This window comes from Microtus oregoni, unplaced genomic scaffold (assembly GCF_018167655.1).
Source record: "Microtus oregoni isolate MIOR12 unplaced genomic scaffold, Mior012 000015F_ref0000493, whole genome shotgun sequence".
Lineage (NCBI taxonomy): Eukaryota > Metazoa > Chordata > Mammalia > Rodentia > Cricetidae > Microtus > Microtus oregoni.
The window spans coordinates 39334205-39354559 of NW_024543074.1; the positions used below are offsets into that span (position 1 = coordinate 39334205).

Below are 20355 nucleotides of genomic sequence, written 5' to 3' on the forward strand. Positions count from 1 at the left end.
GATTTTATAAAGGGTTACAATTTATTTATTTATTTTAAAATTTTTAAGATTTATTATGTATACAGTGTTCTGTCTGTATACTTGCTGGCCAGAAGAGGGCACCAGATCTCATTACAGATGGCTGTGAGCCACCATGTGCGTGCAGGTAATTGAACTCAGGACCTCTAGAAGAGCAGTCGGTGCTCTTAACCTCTGAACCATCTCTCCAGCCCCCAGAATTAGAATTTCCAAAAGTGCCAGTTGTCTCTGAAGAGACTTTGAAACAGTGTTAAAATAGTGGGGGCTTTTGGAGTTAGACTAAACAAAATGTGCATTATGATATGGCTACAGGCCTATGGGAACCAGGGTTTGAATAAGATGTCCTCATATGGGAACTCACCAAGGCCAGCTGGCCCGGGTCTGAAAAAGCCTGGGATAAAGCCGGACTCGCTGAACATAGCGGACAATGAGGACTACTGAGAACTCAAGAACAATGGCAATGGGTTTTTGATCCTACTGCACGTACTGGCTTTGTGGGAGCCTAGGCAGTTTGGATGCTCACCTTACTAGACCTGGATGGAGGTGGGTGGTCCTTGGACTTCCCACAGGGCAGGGAACCCTGATTGCTCTTCGGGCTGACAAGGAAGGGGGACTTGATTCGGGGAGGGGGAGGAAAATGGGAGGCGGCGGCGGGGAGGAGGAAGAAATCTTTAATAAATAAATTAATTAAAAAAAAAAGATGTCCTCATATGTTCAGGCATTCAAACACTTGATCTCCAACTGGATGACCACTGTTTGGGAGTGTTTAGGATATGCGGCCTTTCTGGAATATGTCACTAGCGGCATGTGTTGAGATTTAATAGCCTCATCCCACTTCTGGTTTCCTCTCTCTGTTTAGTATTTCGTTGAGATGTGATCTCTCAGCTTCCTGCTCCTGCTGCCATACGGCCCTGCTATGTATTGGGAATTTTTCCTAATGCGAGCTGTCTACCGATGCAAACTCCTAATCAAAACAAGCCAAATTAAGAAACATCCAGGTTTAATGGGATTCCTGCGCTCACATGATCCTCTTTTGGGAGTTCACTTAAATACTCTGTGGGAGTGGTCCTGACCCCACCAGGGAGGGGTCAGGACCTAGCATGCTGGGAATTGGGGTCCAGACCAATACAACTCTCAGGCCTGGGGGCTGGGACAGATGCAAAGGGCTGGAGTCTATGCGTCCAATTTAACACTATGATGGACTCACCCCTCTGGAATTCTAGGTCAAAATAAATTCTTCATAAGTCATTTCCGGTTGTGGCATCTTATTCTTTTCAAAGCTACAAAAACATAATCAATGTACATGTGATAAGGTCTTTCATTGAGCCTTGGGCTCCACTGATGGACAAAAAGCTGCCTGACAATCTCTGGTAAGGCTCCTCTCACCTCTGCAATCGGATTACAGGAATGCACCATGACCGCTGCTGGGGCTTTATATCAGATGAGGCTCTAACCACGTAATGAAAGCACTTTGCTGAATGAGTCCTTTCTCCATCCCACCCCAGGAGTTTCCTGTACCTGTGCTCCCTCATCCACAGACCTTATACTTGAAATCATGAATAATTTTAATTTCAGAGAACAGGAAATGGAAAAAGCTTAATATATTTTAATAATTTGGAGACTAGACTTCAGTGCTTTACAGATGAAACTTGTTGCACATAAAATCGGAATGACTTATAATACAAGGAGTTTCCTCTACTTTTATATCCATTTCCTATTTTATTCTGTTAACATACATGCATTGTCGGTGCAGCCTGCTCAAACTAATAAGCCAGGCTTGGTGTTACATGCCTTTACTAGTACTCAAGGAGACAGGCAGATCTCTGTGAGTCCTATGCCAGCCTGGTATACCAGCCTGGTCTACATAGGGTGTTCCGGGAGACAGTCTGGGCAACATAGAGACCATTCCTCAGAACAAACAAACAAACAACATAGCAACAACAAAAATCTACTGTATTAGCTAGCAATCAATGCTTCTCAGTCACATTCCCACTCGTTAGTCCACATTGTGTATGCATATGTGTGCTTGTACCACGGTCCCCGCAGAGGTCAAAGGACAACTGTGGGCGTCTGTTTTCTTCCACCGTGTGGGTCCTGGGGACTGGCTCAGGTGCTCAGGCTTGGCCGGAAGTGCCTTTACCTGCAGAGTCAGCGCAACAGTCCTTATCCTTGTTATTCGAATTCTCTGCAACTTCCTAAACTCATGCCCCAAGGGATTTCACATGCATCTGGAAAAGTCCCCGTCAAAAAATTTTAATTCTGAAAAAAGATTTTTGTCTTATAATAAATTATTCTCTGGACAGTTTAAAATCTGATCATATTTTGTATTTCCTTATGTATGTAACTATTTTTCCTTTTAAAATTGCACATTTATTTAAGATTTGTCTCCAATAATAATCTGGGAGTTAAAACAGGGTATCACCAGGATCAGTGAGGCTACTTCTAGAGGAGGACGTGGAAGTGATGCCTGACTTCTCTGTAACCATGGAGGGTGGATGTGCAAGAGCATGTGAGCCAATAGGCTGAGCCCCTGTGCGCCCGATGTTGGCTTCAAATGTACAACTTTGAATCAGCCTTCCGAATCCTGAGGCTGTGCTCAGAAAGCCTGTTTTGGGCAAGTACCTGGCTGATGCTCATTTACCAACAGAAAACTAATGTTTCCATTTATCCCAAGTCCTTCAAAAAAGCCATTTCCTCATTGGCTGTTTTTTGTCCTCCACATCATTCACACTAGCTGGAAAGCTTTGCATCATGACAATCACAGGAACCACATTCGGAGGGACAAAATTACTTATCAGAAACGAGGGCTAAAGTGACCAGTGTGTAACAGAAGACAGACTTCCTCCATGTCTCCTGGAACTATTCTAAGGGGTATTATGGAACTCCCATCCCATCCCAGTATGCTAATGGATGGAGCTAGGTCATATGCTTAGCTTTAAAAGAAATTGGAAGATTGATTTTATCGAATTATAATAAGTACAATTGAGATAAATCTCTGTGTAGAATCCAGAAGAGACCAAAGCCAAATTACACTTTGGCAAAGTGTAAGAGGGTGTTATGTGGTCAAAGAACATTCCGCAGCAGCCTCCTATCAAATTATTAATATGCACTGGTAGACTGTGTCTCATTGCTATGTGGAGATGATAAGCTGTCAACTAGGCGGCACTGACAGAATCTACGCTAGGCATGCCATGTTGAGAGCTGAAATCGGTTCTATTAGAATCTACGCTAGGCATGCCATGTCGAGAGATGAAATCGGTTCTATTAGAATCTACGCTAGGCATGCCATGTCAAGAGCTGAAATTAATCAGCTCTATTAGAATCTACACTAGGCATGCCATGTTGAGAGCTGAAATAGGTTCTATTCTCGTGAGCAAACACACACATTGCCCAGCTGCAGGATACACACTCAGATCTACGTTGGTGCCCGATTTCAAGGCATGAGAAAGAGTAATGAGAAGAACTTACTCCGAGACGGTTTCTCTCAGAGGAGGGAAACAAGCACCATTTGTTCACAAAGTTCTAAATCAATTCACAAGACAGTTGTGAAAAATACCTTTATTCGTGGTTTTCTACCCTGATACTTATTCTCTTAGAAGCACTGGCTCACTTTAAGACATCACGTGTTAGAGAAACACAAACATCAATACTTGGCAGATAGTTGGTGACAATCACCATAAACATAAGTTAAAAGATTAAGAAAATACAAACTAGAGGCTTACAAGATGTAAACAGGCTAGGATAGTATTTAATGTAGAAAACCTTAATGAAATCACAATAAACATTATAATAAGTGTATTTCCTGCATGTCTCTGCATGCAGAGAACATTTGCTAATGTGATAAAATCATATGAACAGACCTTATATATATCAGGGTGTGTTGGCCTGACATGTATCAGTACCTTCTGAATTAAAACATTCCCACCCTGGAAGAAGGCTCATTAAGACTAGGAAATAAACTCCCAAATCTCACCAAGTTCTGAAAACATATATGCACAAGGCCCTTCCCAAGCTTATAAAAACAGGAAGGACTGCTGGGGAGGGAAGACTCTCTGACCTGCTATGTGATCTCCTTTGTTTCCTGCAAGCATTTTCCAGTTTTCCTGAGTCATCCCCGCACTGGGGTGGGCTTTTAAGAGATGGAGCTGCAGAATCATTCCCGTTCCTGCTCAGCAACCTCTCTCCCATACTCCTGTAACCTCAACAAATTCTCTCTCTGGATTCACCAGACTGGAGTCTGACGGAATTGTGCCCTATCTGGGCCAAGTACACATCTCTGTTCCTGCCTCCTCAGGAAAGGACAGCGGGTCCTCAGCAGTTCAGCTGCACACACTCCTGGTACCCACTAGTGCCGGCTGCACCTCTTAAACGTTGGTTGTGAGAAACACAAATGTCCTCAAATGTAGACCAAACCACTGCATCAGGCTCCAGCAGAAATAGTTACCCTCTGACATATTTGACTTTTTTTTTGAGATAGGGTCTCATTATGTAGCCCTGCTGGAACTCTCTATGTAGGTCAGGCTGGTCTCAAACTTAAAGATATCTGACTGCTTCTGCCTCCTGGATTCTGGGACTTAAGACTTGTCCCACCACACCCAGAACAAAAGTCATTTTCTTACTATAACACTTAGAAACTGACAACTTCATTTTATGAATGACTGGATACTATGAATTTCAATGTTTTATGGATAAACATGTTTCACACATGAACATACTTTATTATCTCTTCAATGAAATGCTGGTGCCAGGTAAAGCATTTAAATTTTATTGAAATTTCATGTTTCTTTTTCTCCACAGGATGGCTTGAAAATACAAAGGTGACAAGAGGACCCTCTCCTGGGGGTGTTTTAACATGGACGGTCCCTTGTCTGAGACACTCCTAAAATGGGTCCCAATGATTTTGCATTATGTTGCAAAAAGACTGAATCACTCATACAAACAAGAGATTTTAAACACATAAAACCTCTGCTCTCTCCAATAAAGCATGTCTGTGATCCTGTCATTCTCTATACAGTCTTCTCCTCAAAGATAATCTTATCTGCCTCCAGGCCATGAACACAAATCCAGGGATAATGGAGTTCAGGGCCTGGGGTTGAGGCAGGAAAGAAATGAGTCATGACTAGTTAAATCCCAATAGGGCTCTGGCCGTGTTCTCCAATGTGGAGGTCAACTTCCTATAAAAGAATTGTCCGCATACATTACATTCATGTACTTCCAGCCCAAGAGCTAGCCAGAGCGTTTCCATTTGGTAAAAGTTTTGCCCATATATATCACACTCTTGCGCTTTCTCAGCAGTGAGGGGTTTTCTGATGTGCACGAATGTCTGTTGCATTCACCTAGGTGGGAGCATGGCTACCTGTGTGAGTTCTTGCACACACCCCAACAATATGCAGCATTTTCTACATTCTTTACACTCTCAGGTTGTTTTTCAGCTTTTATATTCGGAGGCTTTGTATTCATGTGGATCTCTAGTGGAGGCAGATGTCTGTATTACAGAACCAAGTTTCTGCACACGTTAGATTGATATGGCTTATCCTACGTGTCTTCTTTGGTATGCAGGGTAGGATGGCTTACAGTCTCGCCTGATGATAGTCGTGACCTGACATCTGGGAACAGACACAGCATTCAAACAGTTCCTCAGCTGTGTGTGTCTGATGTGCAGTGAGCTGTATCTGCTGCTGAGACCTTCTCCCCTGCCCACTTTTGAGTACTCTGAGGGACATTTGGTGGAAATATTTCCTAGTGTTTCCGTTCAGAAGGTCTCTCAACTGTGAGGTTTCTCTAATGTGTATGTTGGTTTGACGTGTGTCAGGTTCTACAACTCTGACTTCTGTGATATAAACAGAGAGATAACATGTCTGAAATACTTCCCTATGTTCTTTAGGCCTGCTCACCAGTGTGAACTCAAATTCAGAGACGGGCCTCCGGACTAAAGGCTTTCCGCGTAACTACATCACGGGGCTTCTCACCTGTGTGAACTCCCCACCCTGCACGTTACAGTCAGAGGGTTTCTCACCGGTAAGAGTTCTCCAACAACTAAAGTCTGACGTCTGTCAAGTCTCTGACCATACCCCACACTGGTAGGCCTCACTAATGAATGAGACGTGACTAAGCCCGACAGGGTCCCTGCAGCCCTTACATCCTTACATCGCCACCTCTGAATCCCCCGAGGGTTAGGAAGAGATGTCAAATGACTTCTCCTACATTCTTTACGGTCACAGGGTTTCTCACCGCGCCAGCTCTATCATGCCTGTGGAGGTTTGTCTTCTGATAGAAGGCTTCCCCAGATTTCAGGCACGAGGTTTCTCCCCCAAGTGAGTTTTCTGATGAATAGTGAGATACGACTTGACACTAAATGATTTCCTACATTCCTTACATTCAAAGGGTTTCTCGCCTGTGTGAATTTTCTCATGTGTAGAGAGATTTGACTTCTGGTTAAAACGCTTTCCACATACGTTACATTCATATGGTTTTTCGCCTGTGTGAATTCTCTGATGTACAATGAGCCCTGACTTTATACTGAAAGTTTTCCTGCATTCTTTACATTCGTAGGGCTTCTCACCAGTGTGAACTCTCTGATGTATAGTTAGGTCGCACCTCCTTTTAAAGGCATTTCCACATATGTTGCACTCATAGGGTTTTTCGCCCGTGTGAGTTTTCTGATGTACACTGAGATTTGACTTTACGCTGAACAGTTTCTTACACTCTTTACACTCATACGGCTTCTCACCAGTGTGCGTTCTGTAGTGCAAGTAGAGATTCTGTGTGTGTCTGAAGGCCTTCCCACATACTTTACACTGATAGGTCCTCCCACATCTGTGACGCCTACGAGGTTGGTTGTTGATTTTTGCAGATGTATTGCATTCACGGGGTTTTCTACCTGTGTGAGGTCTCTGGTGCACACTGAAATTTGAGTTTGGGCATAATTTTTTCACACAGTGACTCTCTTTACTTGAGAAGACACTCTGATTAACCCTCTGCTTTGACATGTGACACACACATTTCTCATCACCATTACATCCACAGGGCTTCTCCCACGCATGCCGAGTGTTCTGAAGAATTGTATGGCCTGGTTTTGTACTGAATGTTGGTTCACAATCGGTACATTTACCACATTTGTTTTTTATGCATGTCCTAAAATGCTGAGTATGGTTACACTTGTCAGGGAATGACTTCTTACACAAGCTGCAACCCAAAGTTTCTTTCCTTATGTGAGTCCCCTCTTGGGCACTAGGAGCCAGTTTATCAAAGGCTTTCCTGTGTTCCTTTAACTTACTCGGATTATCTCCCAAAGGAAAGCCCTTATGTGTCCACCCAGCGTTCCCACTGAAGGCTTCGGCATGTGGTCTGCACTGACGGTGTCGTTGCCCACTTTCAACACCATCATCCAGACTAAGAGGCTCAGGAACTCGGCATGACAACCTGGTTGTAGCGAGATGATGGAGTTCCTCTAAGGGCGGCATCTCACTGGGCTCACCATGGAGATCTCCCCATCTATCAGGAACCTCCGATCTCATTTCAGAAGAGTTCCTTTTCTTAATAGCTGGGCATAAAACATGGTTTGAACTCATAGTAAATGTTTCCCCAAATCTGACCCTCTCCTCAGCTGATGAGATGCCAGGGATTACCAGGTGGTTCAAATGTCTCATTTGATTGTCCCAGTGGGTCTCATTCAGGCTCTTCTCAGACTTCATAGCTGAAAGCAAATAAAAGTTTCCCTACATGAACAGCACAGAAGTGATTCTGGTAGAATTCTAATGCAAAAGTGAAGAAGTACCCCCATCCCCGATGATGTAATATTACAAATTAGGGCTTGGAGAGATGGCTCAGAGGCTGAGAGCTCCCACTGGGTTAGAATTCCATAGCAAATGCTGCACAAATCTGCTGACTTTGTGTTCCGCAATGAAAAAGGTCAAAAATTTCCTCATCAAATAGGAGCCTTTGAACAGAGTCTTGGTTCATCTGGCCGCCATGCCTAAGACCTTCTGGATGACGTACCACACCTTGGATCTCCCCTACCAGGAGTCTTTGCAGATGCTCCTGGAATTTCATAAGTTCTGGTATCTTGGTACACACTATTTGATTTTGGACATCTTTTCTCACATTTGAATTCCATAGGTGAGTCCTAAAAACCTATGTTTTCAATACTAACTTAGAACTATTAATGCCACTTTGGAACCTCTAATGAAATCATAGCCACTCTGAAGACTAGAGTTCCTATTAACTCATGAACCACGTAACAAATTTGTAACTCTCAAAATTAATCTGATATTAATTTTTTTAAAAAAGATTTATTTACTTATTACGTAAACAGTGTTATGCCTGTGTGCCTACAAGTCAGAAGAGGGCACTAAATCCCATTATAGACAGTTGTGAGCCACCATGAGGTTGTTGGGAATTGGATTCAGGACCTCTGATAGAGCAGCTGGTGATCTTAACCTCTGAGCCGTCTCTCCAGCCCCCTATATTAGTTTTAAAACCATTTTCTTCAAATTGCTTTAGCCTTTGAACCATCCTGTATTTTTCATTCATTTATCCAGCCGAGAAAATGTAATTTTGTAGTTATTCTTTCAATGTCAAAGATTTCTGTGTCTCAACACAGCAGATGCTCTTTAATCAAGGCAAATGTGTCGGACCACCACTATTGGTCCCACACAGGAGACCACTATCTATGAGGAATCAAATAAAAAAGTGACGAGTTTTTTACCATGAATAAAGGCTTAAAATGAAGCATTTCATTTTAAGAGGGAAGAAGGACAATGAGGTCTTGAGTACTAGAAGAGTGGGCAGAATTTATTAGGCCTACAAAAAACCACAGTATAAACAGGAAAGGGGGGACACCTGGAAGTGAGAGCCTCCCTTAGATACAACACAGCAAGCATCTGATTAAGAAGTTAGTCTCAAGATTGGAAGATGGCAAAATTGGGTGAAAAGAATTTCACACACCCACCACCTGCTGAGCATTCACTAGCTTGGGCTGCCTACCTGAGGCGCATTCACTGACCTGGGAGGCTCTGGTTTGGTGCATCTTCCTTCCACGGCCCAGCTCCTTGCTCCAACTTCAGGATCAACTCAGGTTTGGCATCACACTGGTCTATTAGAAGGAAATATTGTACAAGTTGTACTCCAATGATAAAATATTGGCTTCAGACTCTCAGCAATGACAGGACCAAAATAAACATTCTATGAGAACACTAACGCCGAGGACATTAAAATAAGAGATAGATCCAGACAGAATGAAAGGATTATTCTGACTGCTGACCACCTGGATCGAGAACAACAAAGCAAAAGATTTAAAAAGCACGGGATCAACAGAAATCTAAAGCTCCTCAGTCAGATGCTACAGGAGTTGGCAAGGTCAGAAGATGATCTGGGAAACAGTGAGCTCTGAACCCCCATGCTCCTCCCAAAACCAACACAACAGGAAGCAGAGGAAAGCAGGAGAACAACAATGTATAAGAATTTAATACAGCCAGGCGGTGAAGAGGTGGGGGGATCTTGTGAGTTCAAGGCCAGCCTGTGCTACAAGAGCTAGTCCCAGGCTCCAAAGCTACAGGGAAACCCTGTCTCAAAAAACAAATGAACAAACAAAAGAATTTAATAAAAACAGCAACAGAGCAACAACAGTAAGAGTTATTTTATTTTTTAAAGATAAAATCATCTTTTGGTTTCTTGGATTCAGTTCCAGTCTTCACTACTTTGTTCTTGGTATTAGAAGATCAGGTTACTCCACTAGAAACAGGTGAGAAAAGCCCATTGGAGAGAAGCTTTTTCTTGGAACACCAGGGGGTGCAGCACAGAAGGAGTCTCCTAGACAGCGCTCCAGGTGAGCTGGACTGTCTATGCCTATAGCCAGAGAGGGGGCTTTGCATACCAACAGGGAGCCACACATGGCAATGAGGATAGTCTGCATCAGTCAAAGCATCGTTTACTTTACATCAGTCACAACCATCTCCCCGTCAGCTTACAAGGGACATGCTCCCCTTCTCACCCCTAGGAGGACACAATTGACAGAATTCACCCAAACTCCTGAGAGTAAAAGTCAGCAGGGAGTCCTTCTGTGCAAGGTAACCAGGGCAGCAAGTCAAACTACCCAATCCTCAAAGTCTTTGCTTCTTATAGGAAAAAGAAAGAAGAAAGAAGGAAGAAGAAAGGAGGAAGAGGAAGGAAGAGGAAGAGGAGGAGGAGAAGGAGAAAAAGGAGAAGGAGGAAAAGAAGAAGAAGAAGGAGGAGGAGGTTCGAAGGAAAGCTTACAGTAACTTAAGGAAGTTATCATTAACATAAACAGCTACAATGATTCCATAGTGCTTAACACCTGCCCAGCACCATGAGGAAAGTTCGAGTCCCCACATCTGTGTCAATACTACACAAGCGATTCACATGTTCACAGTAATCAATACCAATGACATTCTGAAACAGTTATAAATTTTAATGAAAAGAATAAAAGGCTGGTTGTGGTGGTGCACTCCTTTAACTCCAGCACTTGGAAGAGGACAGGCGGATTTCTGGGTTCAAGGCTAGCCTAGTCTACAGAGCGAGTTTCAGGACAGCCAGGGCTACACAGAAAAACCCTGTCTTTAAAAACACGAACAAAAACAAAACAAACAAAAAGAATAAAAGAACAAACAACCAAAAAAAAAAACCAAAAAATAAAAACAAAAAACCCTTTAACCTCAAAACATACTTGGAAGAGACAGTTACAAAAAGCTTGTGCAGGCATGAAGAAAAAGCACATAGAAAATAACAATGTAACAGAAAAACCAAAAGCAGATGTACAGGTTCACAGCCAACTAATCCTCATACACAGCAACAGGAACAATGTTTAGAAGAAAGATCGGTGAAGCTGGATAACCCTTGAGATGGAGAAAGGTGCCAAACCTGCTTCTTACCATACACATAAGTCAAGTAGACTCCGGAATTATAAAGCCAATACTGAAAACACAAAAGGATATAAATCTAGGCAAAGGCGAACTTTCTAAACCTGATACCAAAAGTACAGCTGACAAAATCAGCACTGGAAACCAGAATTATTGGGGCTGGAAAAATGGCTCAGTGGTTAAAGCAATTACTGAGCTTGCAGAACTGAGTTCTGGCCCCAGCACCCACGTAAGGAGGCTCACAACAGCCTCTAACTCCAGCTCCAGAGGAAAGGCTCTCTTCTGGCCTCCACAGCTCCTGGACTCACATGTACAGACCCATACACACACACGAAAAACAAATTAAAATAAAAAAGGATTAAAGCTATCAATTGAGAGAGTTAAAAGAAAAACACACAGCAAGAGAAAGTATTTATAAATTATTATCTGATGATGGACTGCCTTATACAATTTATACAATGCACTGGCATAAAAGTCAATAACCTGATGAAATCCAGGCAAACGACCACAACAGATATTTCCCCAAAGACATAAGGATGTGAATATCCCCAACTCCCACAGCAGTGCAGATCAGACAACAGTGGGCTCTCACTGTACCCCAACTACAACAGCAGTGCAGATCAGACAACAGTGGGCTCTCACTGAACCCCAACTCCCACAGAAGTGCAGATCAGACAACAGTGGGCTCTCACTGTACCCTGATGGGGGAGTGTTATATATCAATCTGTTGATTTCATTGGTTAAGCAATAAAGAAACTGCTAGGCCCATTTGATAGGCCCACCCTTAGATGGGTGGAGTAAACAGAACGGAAGGCTGGGAGAAAGAAGCTGAGTCAGAGAGTCGTCATGATTCTCCCACTCCAGGCGGATCATTCCTGGTAAGCCAGCTCGTGGGCTACAGCAGATTATTAGAAATGGGCTAGTCCAGGTGCGAGAGCTAGCCTAGAAGAGGCTAGATAGAAATGGGCCAAGCGGTGTTTAAAAGAATACAGTTTTCGTGTAATTATTTCGGGTAAAGCTAGCCGTGGGGGCGGCCGGGGACGCAGCCCCGCCGCTCCTATTTCAACAGTACCCCAACTCCCACAGCAGTGCAGATCAGACAACAGTGGGCTCTCACTGAACCACAACTACAACGATTAGCAACCTGGAGCACACACAGGAGAGAAAAGTCTCTATTGCTAGAAACATAATTAACAGGCACTCTGAAAAAACAGCACGGTGCTTACTAAACTACCGAGAAGTGAGCTGCCACAGAACAACACACACACCCAGAGGAAAGCCCTCTCCATGGTCTGAAGAGAACTCTGTGTGTCACAGTTACTGCAGTATCGTCTACAGGAGAGATGACCTGGAATCTCCTTTAGTGTCCACCCTCAGATGAACTGATAAGAAAAGTTGAAAACTAACTACAGAGGGGGTGGACTTCATCCAGCTATGGTAAAGACCCTGGATTTTCTCTCACAGGACCACGGATATAACTGAAAGGTACTTGTATTAAGTGAGGGAAATTAAACTATAAGAAACAAACACTGCATATTCACACTTGAGGCTGGAAGCTAATGTTAACCTCAAAGAACAAACACCTGGCTACCAGAGCCTAGGAATGGTGTGTGGGAAGGAGGAAAGGCAAGAAGACGGTTGGTTCACTGATGCAGGGGAACAGCTGGATGGGAGACATAACTCGCATAGTACACAAAAGCTAAATACAATTGGCAACAATTACTTGAAAGTAAGAGGGAGGGTTTTAGGGGTTTGAGAGATGACTCAGTGGGTAAGAGCACTTGTTTTTCTTGCAGAGGACTTGGATTTGGTTCCCATCACCCACATAGCAGTTCACAACCGCCCATAGCTCCATTTCCAGAGAATCTGACATCATCTTCCAATCTCATTGGGCATTAGGCACACCTAGCACACATACATGCAATCAGACAAAATAGTCACACATTCACACATTCACACATTAAACAGATAAATAGAAAGCACATAAGGAGGGTTTTAAATGTTCTCAATAGAAAGAAATGATAAATCTAAAAATTTATAGACTTATAAAATGCTGATCATATGTACAGTATACAAGTATTGAAATGACAACTTCCATTATAAATATGTACGATTACTATGTGTCAGTGAAAGCTAGGTAGGGTGCTTGCTTAACACACTTCTCATAGGATTACTGTAGACTACTCACTCAAGGACAGAAGGCTGCTGTAGGTCTCCAGCATCACGTCCCTGTAGAGCTTCCTCTGAGCATCATCCAGGTCCTGCCACTCCTCCCAGGTGAAGTCCACAGAGACATCCTCGAATGACACCAACCCCTGTAATCAAACAACTTTCCTCAACCCAAGCCTCAGCCTTCGGCCAGAGACAGGAACATGGAAGGTCACTCCTCTCCACGAGCATCTCTTCTGTGAGACACACCTTATAGGCATTCTTTATTAAGGAAGAAGAAAAACAGAAACCTACAAACGCCTTGCCTACTCACTAGCTTGGTGATGAGTGACTGAGATACATAATGGATATTCCTTTAACTTTCCACTTAAAACACATGCCCAACTCCAAAAATGTCACTCATAATATACTGACACATTAGTTTTCATAGGCAGCCTTATATGTCCTTCCTAAAACCAGAAGAGCTGCTGGTATCCACAAAGAAATACACATCAGCAGTGTCCTATAAAGAGGGGTAAACTGGCTAGGTGTGGTGACGCACACCTTTAATCATGCACCCGAGAGGCAGAAACAGGAGGATCTCTGAGTTTCAGGGAAGTCTGGTTTACATAGGAGTAAACTAAATTGGGATAAATGGCAGTCACTATGATGGGCAGGAGTTACAAGTGATCTTAGACATACTTGTCTAAAGTTCCTTCCATCAAATGCAGAGATGCCTAACAGACAACTGGACAAACAAGATATTACAACACATTTTTATAAAATTAGAAATTTCAGTGGTAGCTAATTTCATCAAACCAAGTGAAATGGCTTTAAAGCAACACAGGACACCTATAAAGAATCAGAAATACACTAATATTCAGCGATTGAGGGAAAGGTGCAGATGTTGAGAACTGCAGAAGACTTTAAAATTTATTTTGGCAAAGTAGAAATATTCAATATTAGATAATTTATTAATATAGTCCAAGCAGGCATGATGGCTCTTAACTGTAATCCTGACACTTAGAAAGTGAAGAGGATCTGAAGCTCAAGGTCATCCCCAGCTATGCAACCAGTTCAAAGGCATCCCAGGATCCCAGCATACATGACTTTGCCTCAAAAGGCTCTCCCCCCTCTCCTGCTCCCCCAACACACACACACACACACACACACACACACACACACACACACACACACACACTCATAAACACGTCTATGGAAAAACTACATGGCTAATCCATAAGCACGGGAAATCTTTCAATCTTACATTTTCTTGTTCAGATTCTTTCTTTCATATCTGGAAGTCTTTAACCTCATAATTTAGAGTTATTACATTATTAGATCTGCTAAGTTTATATTGTAAAGGTGACTGGTTTCTTTCTCTGAACAACTGTTACTAGTTTATGGAACATCTCTTGAGTTTTATATACTGGTTTTCCATTCCTGACGTGTTATCAGGTCTGAGACTCTTCTGGTGGAGTTCTTAGGGTGACAGGATTATGATCACGCCACCTGCAAATGAAGGCGATTCGATTTCTGCCTTGTCTATTAGTAACCTTTGCATTTCCTTCCCTCGCCCTGGCTGAGACATCAAGTGCTCTCCAGCCTGAGTAGCTGTGTCTTAAGGGTTTTAAAGGAACTGCTTCAGTACCTCACATTCCTAACAGTGCCTAAGAGTCTATCAAAGGACAGGCTCAGGCAAAACGGCTGAAGAGACTTTAAAAGCTCAGGAATCTATTACAAGAATTTACAAGTCAGACAGCATGGAGTTAAAAATATTTTGCACAGCAAAGATAACAGCAAAAAGCCTACAGAATGGGACAAAATCTTTGCTAGCTACACACCTAACAGTGGATTAGCATATATAATACATAAAGAACTCAAAAAGTAAATACCAAAGTCACAAATAATCCACCTGATAAATAGGGCAAACAGCACAGAAGTCAGCACACAAAGGCAGGTATGACCAAGCTGCCAAAAACCAAGGAAAAAAGGGAGAAATCTTCATGAGTACCGTGGCACTGAAAATGGAGGGCACGGAAGCAAACACTTTGTTTAACTCACAAGTTCCTTAAACAGCGATTAGCATGGGAAACGTGCTGGGTTTCTAACACTTCAGAACAAAGTGTTTAGCGATCATGATACAGAACAGGGAGACGCACAGCTGCATTAGCAAAAACATGTAATATCCAGATGTGTGCTCCTGTTTTTACTCATGCTCCATGTGCCTTTCTCATGACTCGTACACAAATGGTATCCACTAACTTCTGATTTTCCCATTTGCTCCCAAGGCCTTCACCACACCTGCCTGCCAGCCGTACAGCTCGTCAGCACTCAGGCCTTACTGAGGAACGGATCCTTCCAGCCTAGCACCTAGCAGAGATGGACAGTTCCGGTGTGACAAGAAAGGATATACTTGTCTCTAGGCAACCACACTTCCTCACCATCTACAGCATCACATGTGCCACTGGAGCAGAATGAACAACAACAGAGCTGGCAGGAACTGTAACTCCTAACGTTAGACCTCAGGGAGCAAAGGACAGGGAGGGACGAAGAAGAAAGTCTAGAAAAAAAAAGAAAAAAATAACAAAAAGGAAGGAAGGAAGAAAAGAAGGCTGGATGGGTTTCCTCCTTTTAGTGTAGGGTAAAGGCCATTTGATATATTGTTATCAATACCATATAAGGAAAGAATGGGGGATTGGATCTTCATTTTGACAAGGGAAGCTTTAGGTGCCTTTGTATAGATAGCTACACAGGAGTCAAACTTATGATCTAAAAGCTGAGAGAAAGGTACAAGCTACACAGAAATAGTTAAGAAAGTCAACCACAGACACCTGAAGCACAGACGTCTACAGGGGAATGGAAGGGACACAAAGCAGAATAAAAAATAACCGTATGTTAAATATCAGCAGGGTCATGACAGAAACTGAAAGGGGGGTTAAGAATAAAACGCTTGTTGTGTAAGACCAGAGTCCTGACCCCGAGGACCCACACTGAAGTCAGGCAGGTATAGTGGCAGCCTGTAACCAAAGTACTTAGGAGGCGGAGACAAAGGAGCCCCAGGGCAAGCTGGCTGGCTAGACCAGCCAGAATTAGTCAGCTCAGTGAGATGGAAGACATCCAATATGGGTCTCCACATGCATATGCACTCTCAGCATCCACATGCACATCTGCCCATGTCTACAAACATTTATACACACAAACGCACGCATGCATAGAAAAAAACTCGGAAGAATTTCCACATGGAGATCGCTGACAGTAGTTTCAAATGTGGCAGAAGTTCCAAGACACCAGAGAACTGTGCTAGCATTTGACTATAATTTAAAACTCAAGGACACACACGTGTCTGAGTAGCAGAGAACCCTGACAAGCTGTGAACGCTGCACCCAGCTCTGCCTTGGGAGTGAAGCATTGCACACATCATCGTGCATGAGTCTATGAAGCCTGCTTAGATGTCAGGCTGGGAGAATGATCATATTCTCTTCCTGGGGTCAATCCAATCTCTCTAACAAATGGCTCAGAATCAGAAAAACTAGTGAGCCAGGTGGTGGCGGTATACGCCTTTAATCCTCAACACTAGGGGGAGAGAGGCAGGTGAATCTGTGAGTTCAGGGCCAGCCTGATCTACAGAGCTAGTTCCAGGACAGCCAAGACTACACAAAGAAAGCCTGTTTTGGGACCCCCCACCCCCCCACCCCCCCAAAAAAAAAGAAAAACCAGTGGCACAGTTCCAATGACTCTAACGCCTTTACAGCGTGGTTCTGTCTACACTATGATCTTACAACGTCTTTGTGCCTCAGGTTTGTTTCCCCATTCCAGTTTTACTTAAGGAGCTCTCACAAAGTTCTGAAACCACATACAAAGCAAGGTCAGGAATAAGCACACCACTTACCACAACTGTGTTCATTTTCCTCGCTCTCTAAGGCACATGTAGCACCCTGCAATGGCAGCTGGAAGAGAGGGTGGACAGAAGTGAATAGGCATTTGCCGGGCCTTGTTTGTGTGCAAAGATCACTACACAGTTGCTGAGGAAAAAAGCAAGAGAACAACGATATAGTCACTAAGCAAGCAGCAATGTTTTATCGTGAAGACACATGGCAATGTTTCAAGGATGGGTTTTTAATGAACATGATGCAGTCAAGGAAACCATAGAAAGCAGTTGGGTAGGGTTCCTATTTTCCTGTCAGTGCAGCGGCACCACACAGGATTCTATCCCAATCTCTTGGTTTACATATTTAAGTTTCACAGACGACACACGTTGTACAATCTAAACATGGTTCTGGACTGTACCTGTAAATGAACATGACCCACATTTACTGTGGTTCCTTCGAAGTACTATTTAACAAAGGCCTGCCTATGGTGTTCATGTCTGGATGTAGCTCCTTCCCACAATGCCTCTTAGCTTTGTCTTTTCCTGAGCTCTGGCCAGCAGGGCCTCAACGTGCTAAAAGCACAGTTTTCAAATGAGGTTCCCCGTGCAGTCTTTCTTGGGTGATTAGTTCTGTATCACCATGTCCTGTTAATACTTCTAGACTTTAAAACAGTACCAAGGCTTCGCAAGAAACTAAAAGTACAACCACAGGATCTGGGGGTTGCAATTTTGCATGTTTCCACAAGAACTGGAATCACACTGTGCTAAACCCCACTGCTCAGGATTGTCCTATGGCTTTTCCCTCTGGGCTGACATTATTCTCCCATCTCCTTCTTGGAGCAGAGATTGACCAGGGGGCATAACAATGAAATAAGTCAAATACCTCAGGTCTACAGTGGTGGTAATGGAGTGGTTACACTCCACAGTCCAAGAGGAGGAGAGTTGCAGCCCTCCATCTGGGATTCCAACCATGAGCGCCCATGGCACCCCTCTCACCTTGCTAGTGATCCAGGGTATTCAGGGCATGGAAAATGAACTGAACAGCTTGATGAGGTGGCTTCCCCTGAGGTCACCATCCATAATGGGTGGGACTTGGTGGTCTGGAAGTGGGTGGTCAACCATCCTCACTATATAAGTAAGCTCAATAAAGTCACTGGATCACCAAGTTGGACCATGATGGAACCTTTCCTTTGGTCACTCCTAAGTATCTATCTGAGGGGACTAGACATCGTGTACGTCTCCCCAGTAAAAGTCTGTGCAATTACTGTGCACTCTCCACAGAAGCCAGCACACTTAAGAGTCTTCCAGACGAGGACGAGCCCAGGAGATGCCCCAGCCCTGGCTTACCCCACACTTCGGGCTGCTCTAGGACTGTCACTGCTAGACAAAGGGACATCGGACATAAGAGTTGCGGTGCCGGGGTCAGGAACAGGAGGAGACGGGGTACAGCTGAGGACAAGTCTCCCTGCAGCATCAGGGAAGGGGAGCTCAGCCACGTCAGGACAGACGGCGACTGCGGTCATAAGCTAACCCAGGATAGGGCTTCTGGATCGCACCCTCTGCACACCGCACAGCATCCGCCCCGGCCGGCAAAACCCGGCTGCACTCACCAGAAGGCAGGCGTCTGACTACCTGTAGATGTCCTAGCCGTTTGGCTCAGGACCGAGGCCGCAAGCCAACCGCCGCGGAAACCGGAAGTAAGATGGCGGCGCCGGAAACGAAACGGAAGTGTGCGGAGGCCGTCCCGATGTCAGACCGAACGAAACTGTTTCAGGTTCTTGGACGGTTTAGAGCATTAGGGTCGCTAGCGACATCGCCGCATTTGGACACATCAAAGTTCTAAAGTGACTGCTTTGTTTAGATAAACACAGAAACAACTGCTTTATGCAAACAAAACAAAAACTTTAGCTGGGTGGGCGTGGTTGGTACACACCTTTAATTCCAGCGTCTAGAAGACAGGTGAACAGAACTCCGAGTTTCAGGGCAGCCTGGGCTCCATAGACCCTATTTCATACAACAAACAAACAAACAACATCTTGTGGTGCTAGACGCATTGCTCAGTGGTTTAGAGCACTGGTTGCTCTTCTAGAGGATTTTGGGTTCCACTTCCAGCACCTACATGACGGCTCAGAACCAGCCCCAGGGTCCAGAATCCCCTCTGGATTTTATGGGCACTGCACACATGTGCTCAGGCCTACAGGCAGGCAGAACACTCATACACATAAAATAAACTAATTATTATGTAGCTGGATAGTTAGGCATTATCGGGTCTTTTGTGTATAGCCACACCTTAAGTTAAGGAAAATTGCGACACCACAACTGCCCTTAGATTTCAAACAACCACATGGAAAGAGGATGGATACAACGGGCCCGCCTCATAATTTTAAATTCCTTGTGAAAGAAAGATGGAAGAGAATAGTCGCATGTTGAGGCCCTTTAAGGGAAGGCTATTTCCTATATTTCATCATAACTTTCTTCAACAATTTTCACATTTTTAAAATAGTAAGTAGAGAGCCTGAGCCATATCTCTGGCTCTGGGTAGAAGAGCGGTATTTTAAACTGCCTCAAGGATTATAAACACAGGGTGGCTGTGGTGGCCCACATCTTTAATGCCATCATTGAAGAGCTGGAGCCAGGCCAGCCTGGTCTATATAAAGAATTCCAGTACAGCCAAGACACATAGTAAGACCTTGTCTTGAAAATAAGTACATAAGATATCAAAGAAACATAGTTGCCTTGTTCTTACAAATTAATTTAAATAAGCCTGTCAGTCTCCTGGATAGAAATCTCTTGAGGAACTTGCCCCAGAAACTTCAGTTTGTGGTATAAAAGCCTATTTTCTTTTTTTGTGTGTTTAAAAAAATGTACATATGCTTGGGAGAGAGAGGAAAAAACAGTATAGACAGTTATAAAAAGAAATAGTTTTTAAAAATACAACCAAGTCTTTAAAGATACAATAAAATAACATCAAAAAGGCACATAAAATGGAAATAAGCAGAGTCTGGATTATGTATATAATTATGTTTCATTTGAATTTATTGAATTTAAAAGGCTATTTTCTAATGGAGTCTTTAGTCTTTACTCTCGTCCCTGACAATGCTGCTTCACCTTTTTCTGTGATGACTGCGTCCTGCACGATGCAATGCTTATTCGTTCTCACTAGATGGAGCCAATGCCTGGGAAGCCGAAGGAGAACCAGAGTGACTTTCTAGGAGCATATTCTTGGTCAGACCCTTTTCTACTGACTTTTCTCCTGATTGAAGCCAGTTCCATAAGCACCCTGCTGTGTGAAGGGAATCTGGTGAGCATCATGGTATTAGCACACCTCAAGGAAAAGCTGTATCATTAAAAAAAATGTAGTTGGGGCTGGAGAAATGTGTCATTGGTAAAGAGCGTGCTTGTACCCGAGAGCAGATCACCTGAATTCTGTTCCTAGCACCC

General features: G+C 43.6%; 1 protein-coding gene across 1 annotated transcript in view; it reads right to left on the bottom strand.

Annotated features, from left to right (window-relative positions):
• Positions 1-18616, bottom strand: part of LOC121456351 (zinc finger protein 809-like) — a 38404-nt gene extending 19788 nt beyond the window's left edge. The window contains exons 1-4 of the mRNA XM_041664434.1: positions 18525-18616; positions 16936-16993; positions 13084-13210; positions 9023-9112 (exon numbers count right to left, since the gene is read on the bottom strand). Of these exons, the coding sequence (XP_041520368.1) occupies positions 9023-9112; positions 13084-13210; positions 16936-16950 (232 nt within the window). The 5' untranslated portion in view covers positions 16951-16993; positions 18525-18616. The remainder of the gene's footprint in view (positions 1-9022; positions 9113-13083; positions 13211-16935; positions 16994-18524) is intronic.
• Positions 18617-20355: the final 1739 nt, after the last annotated feature.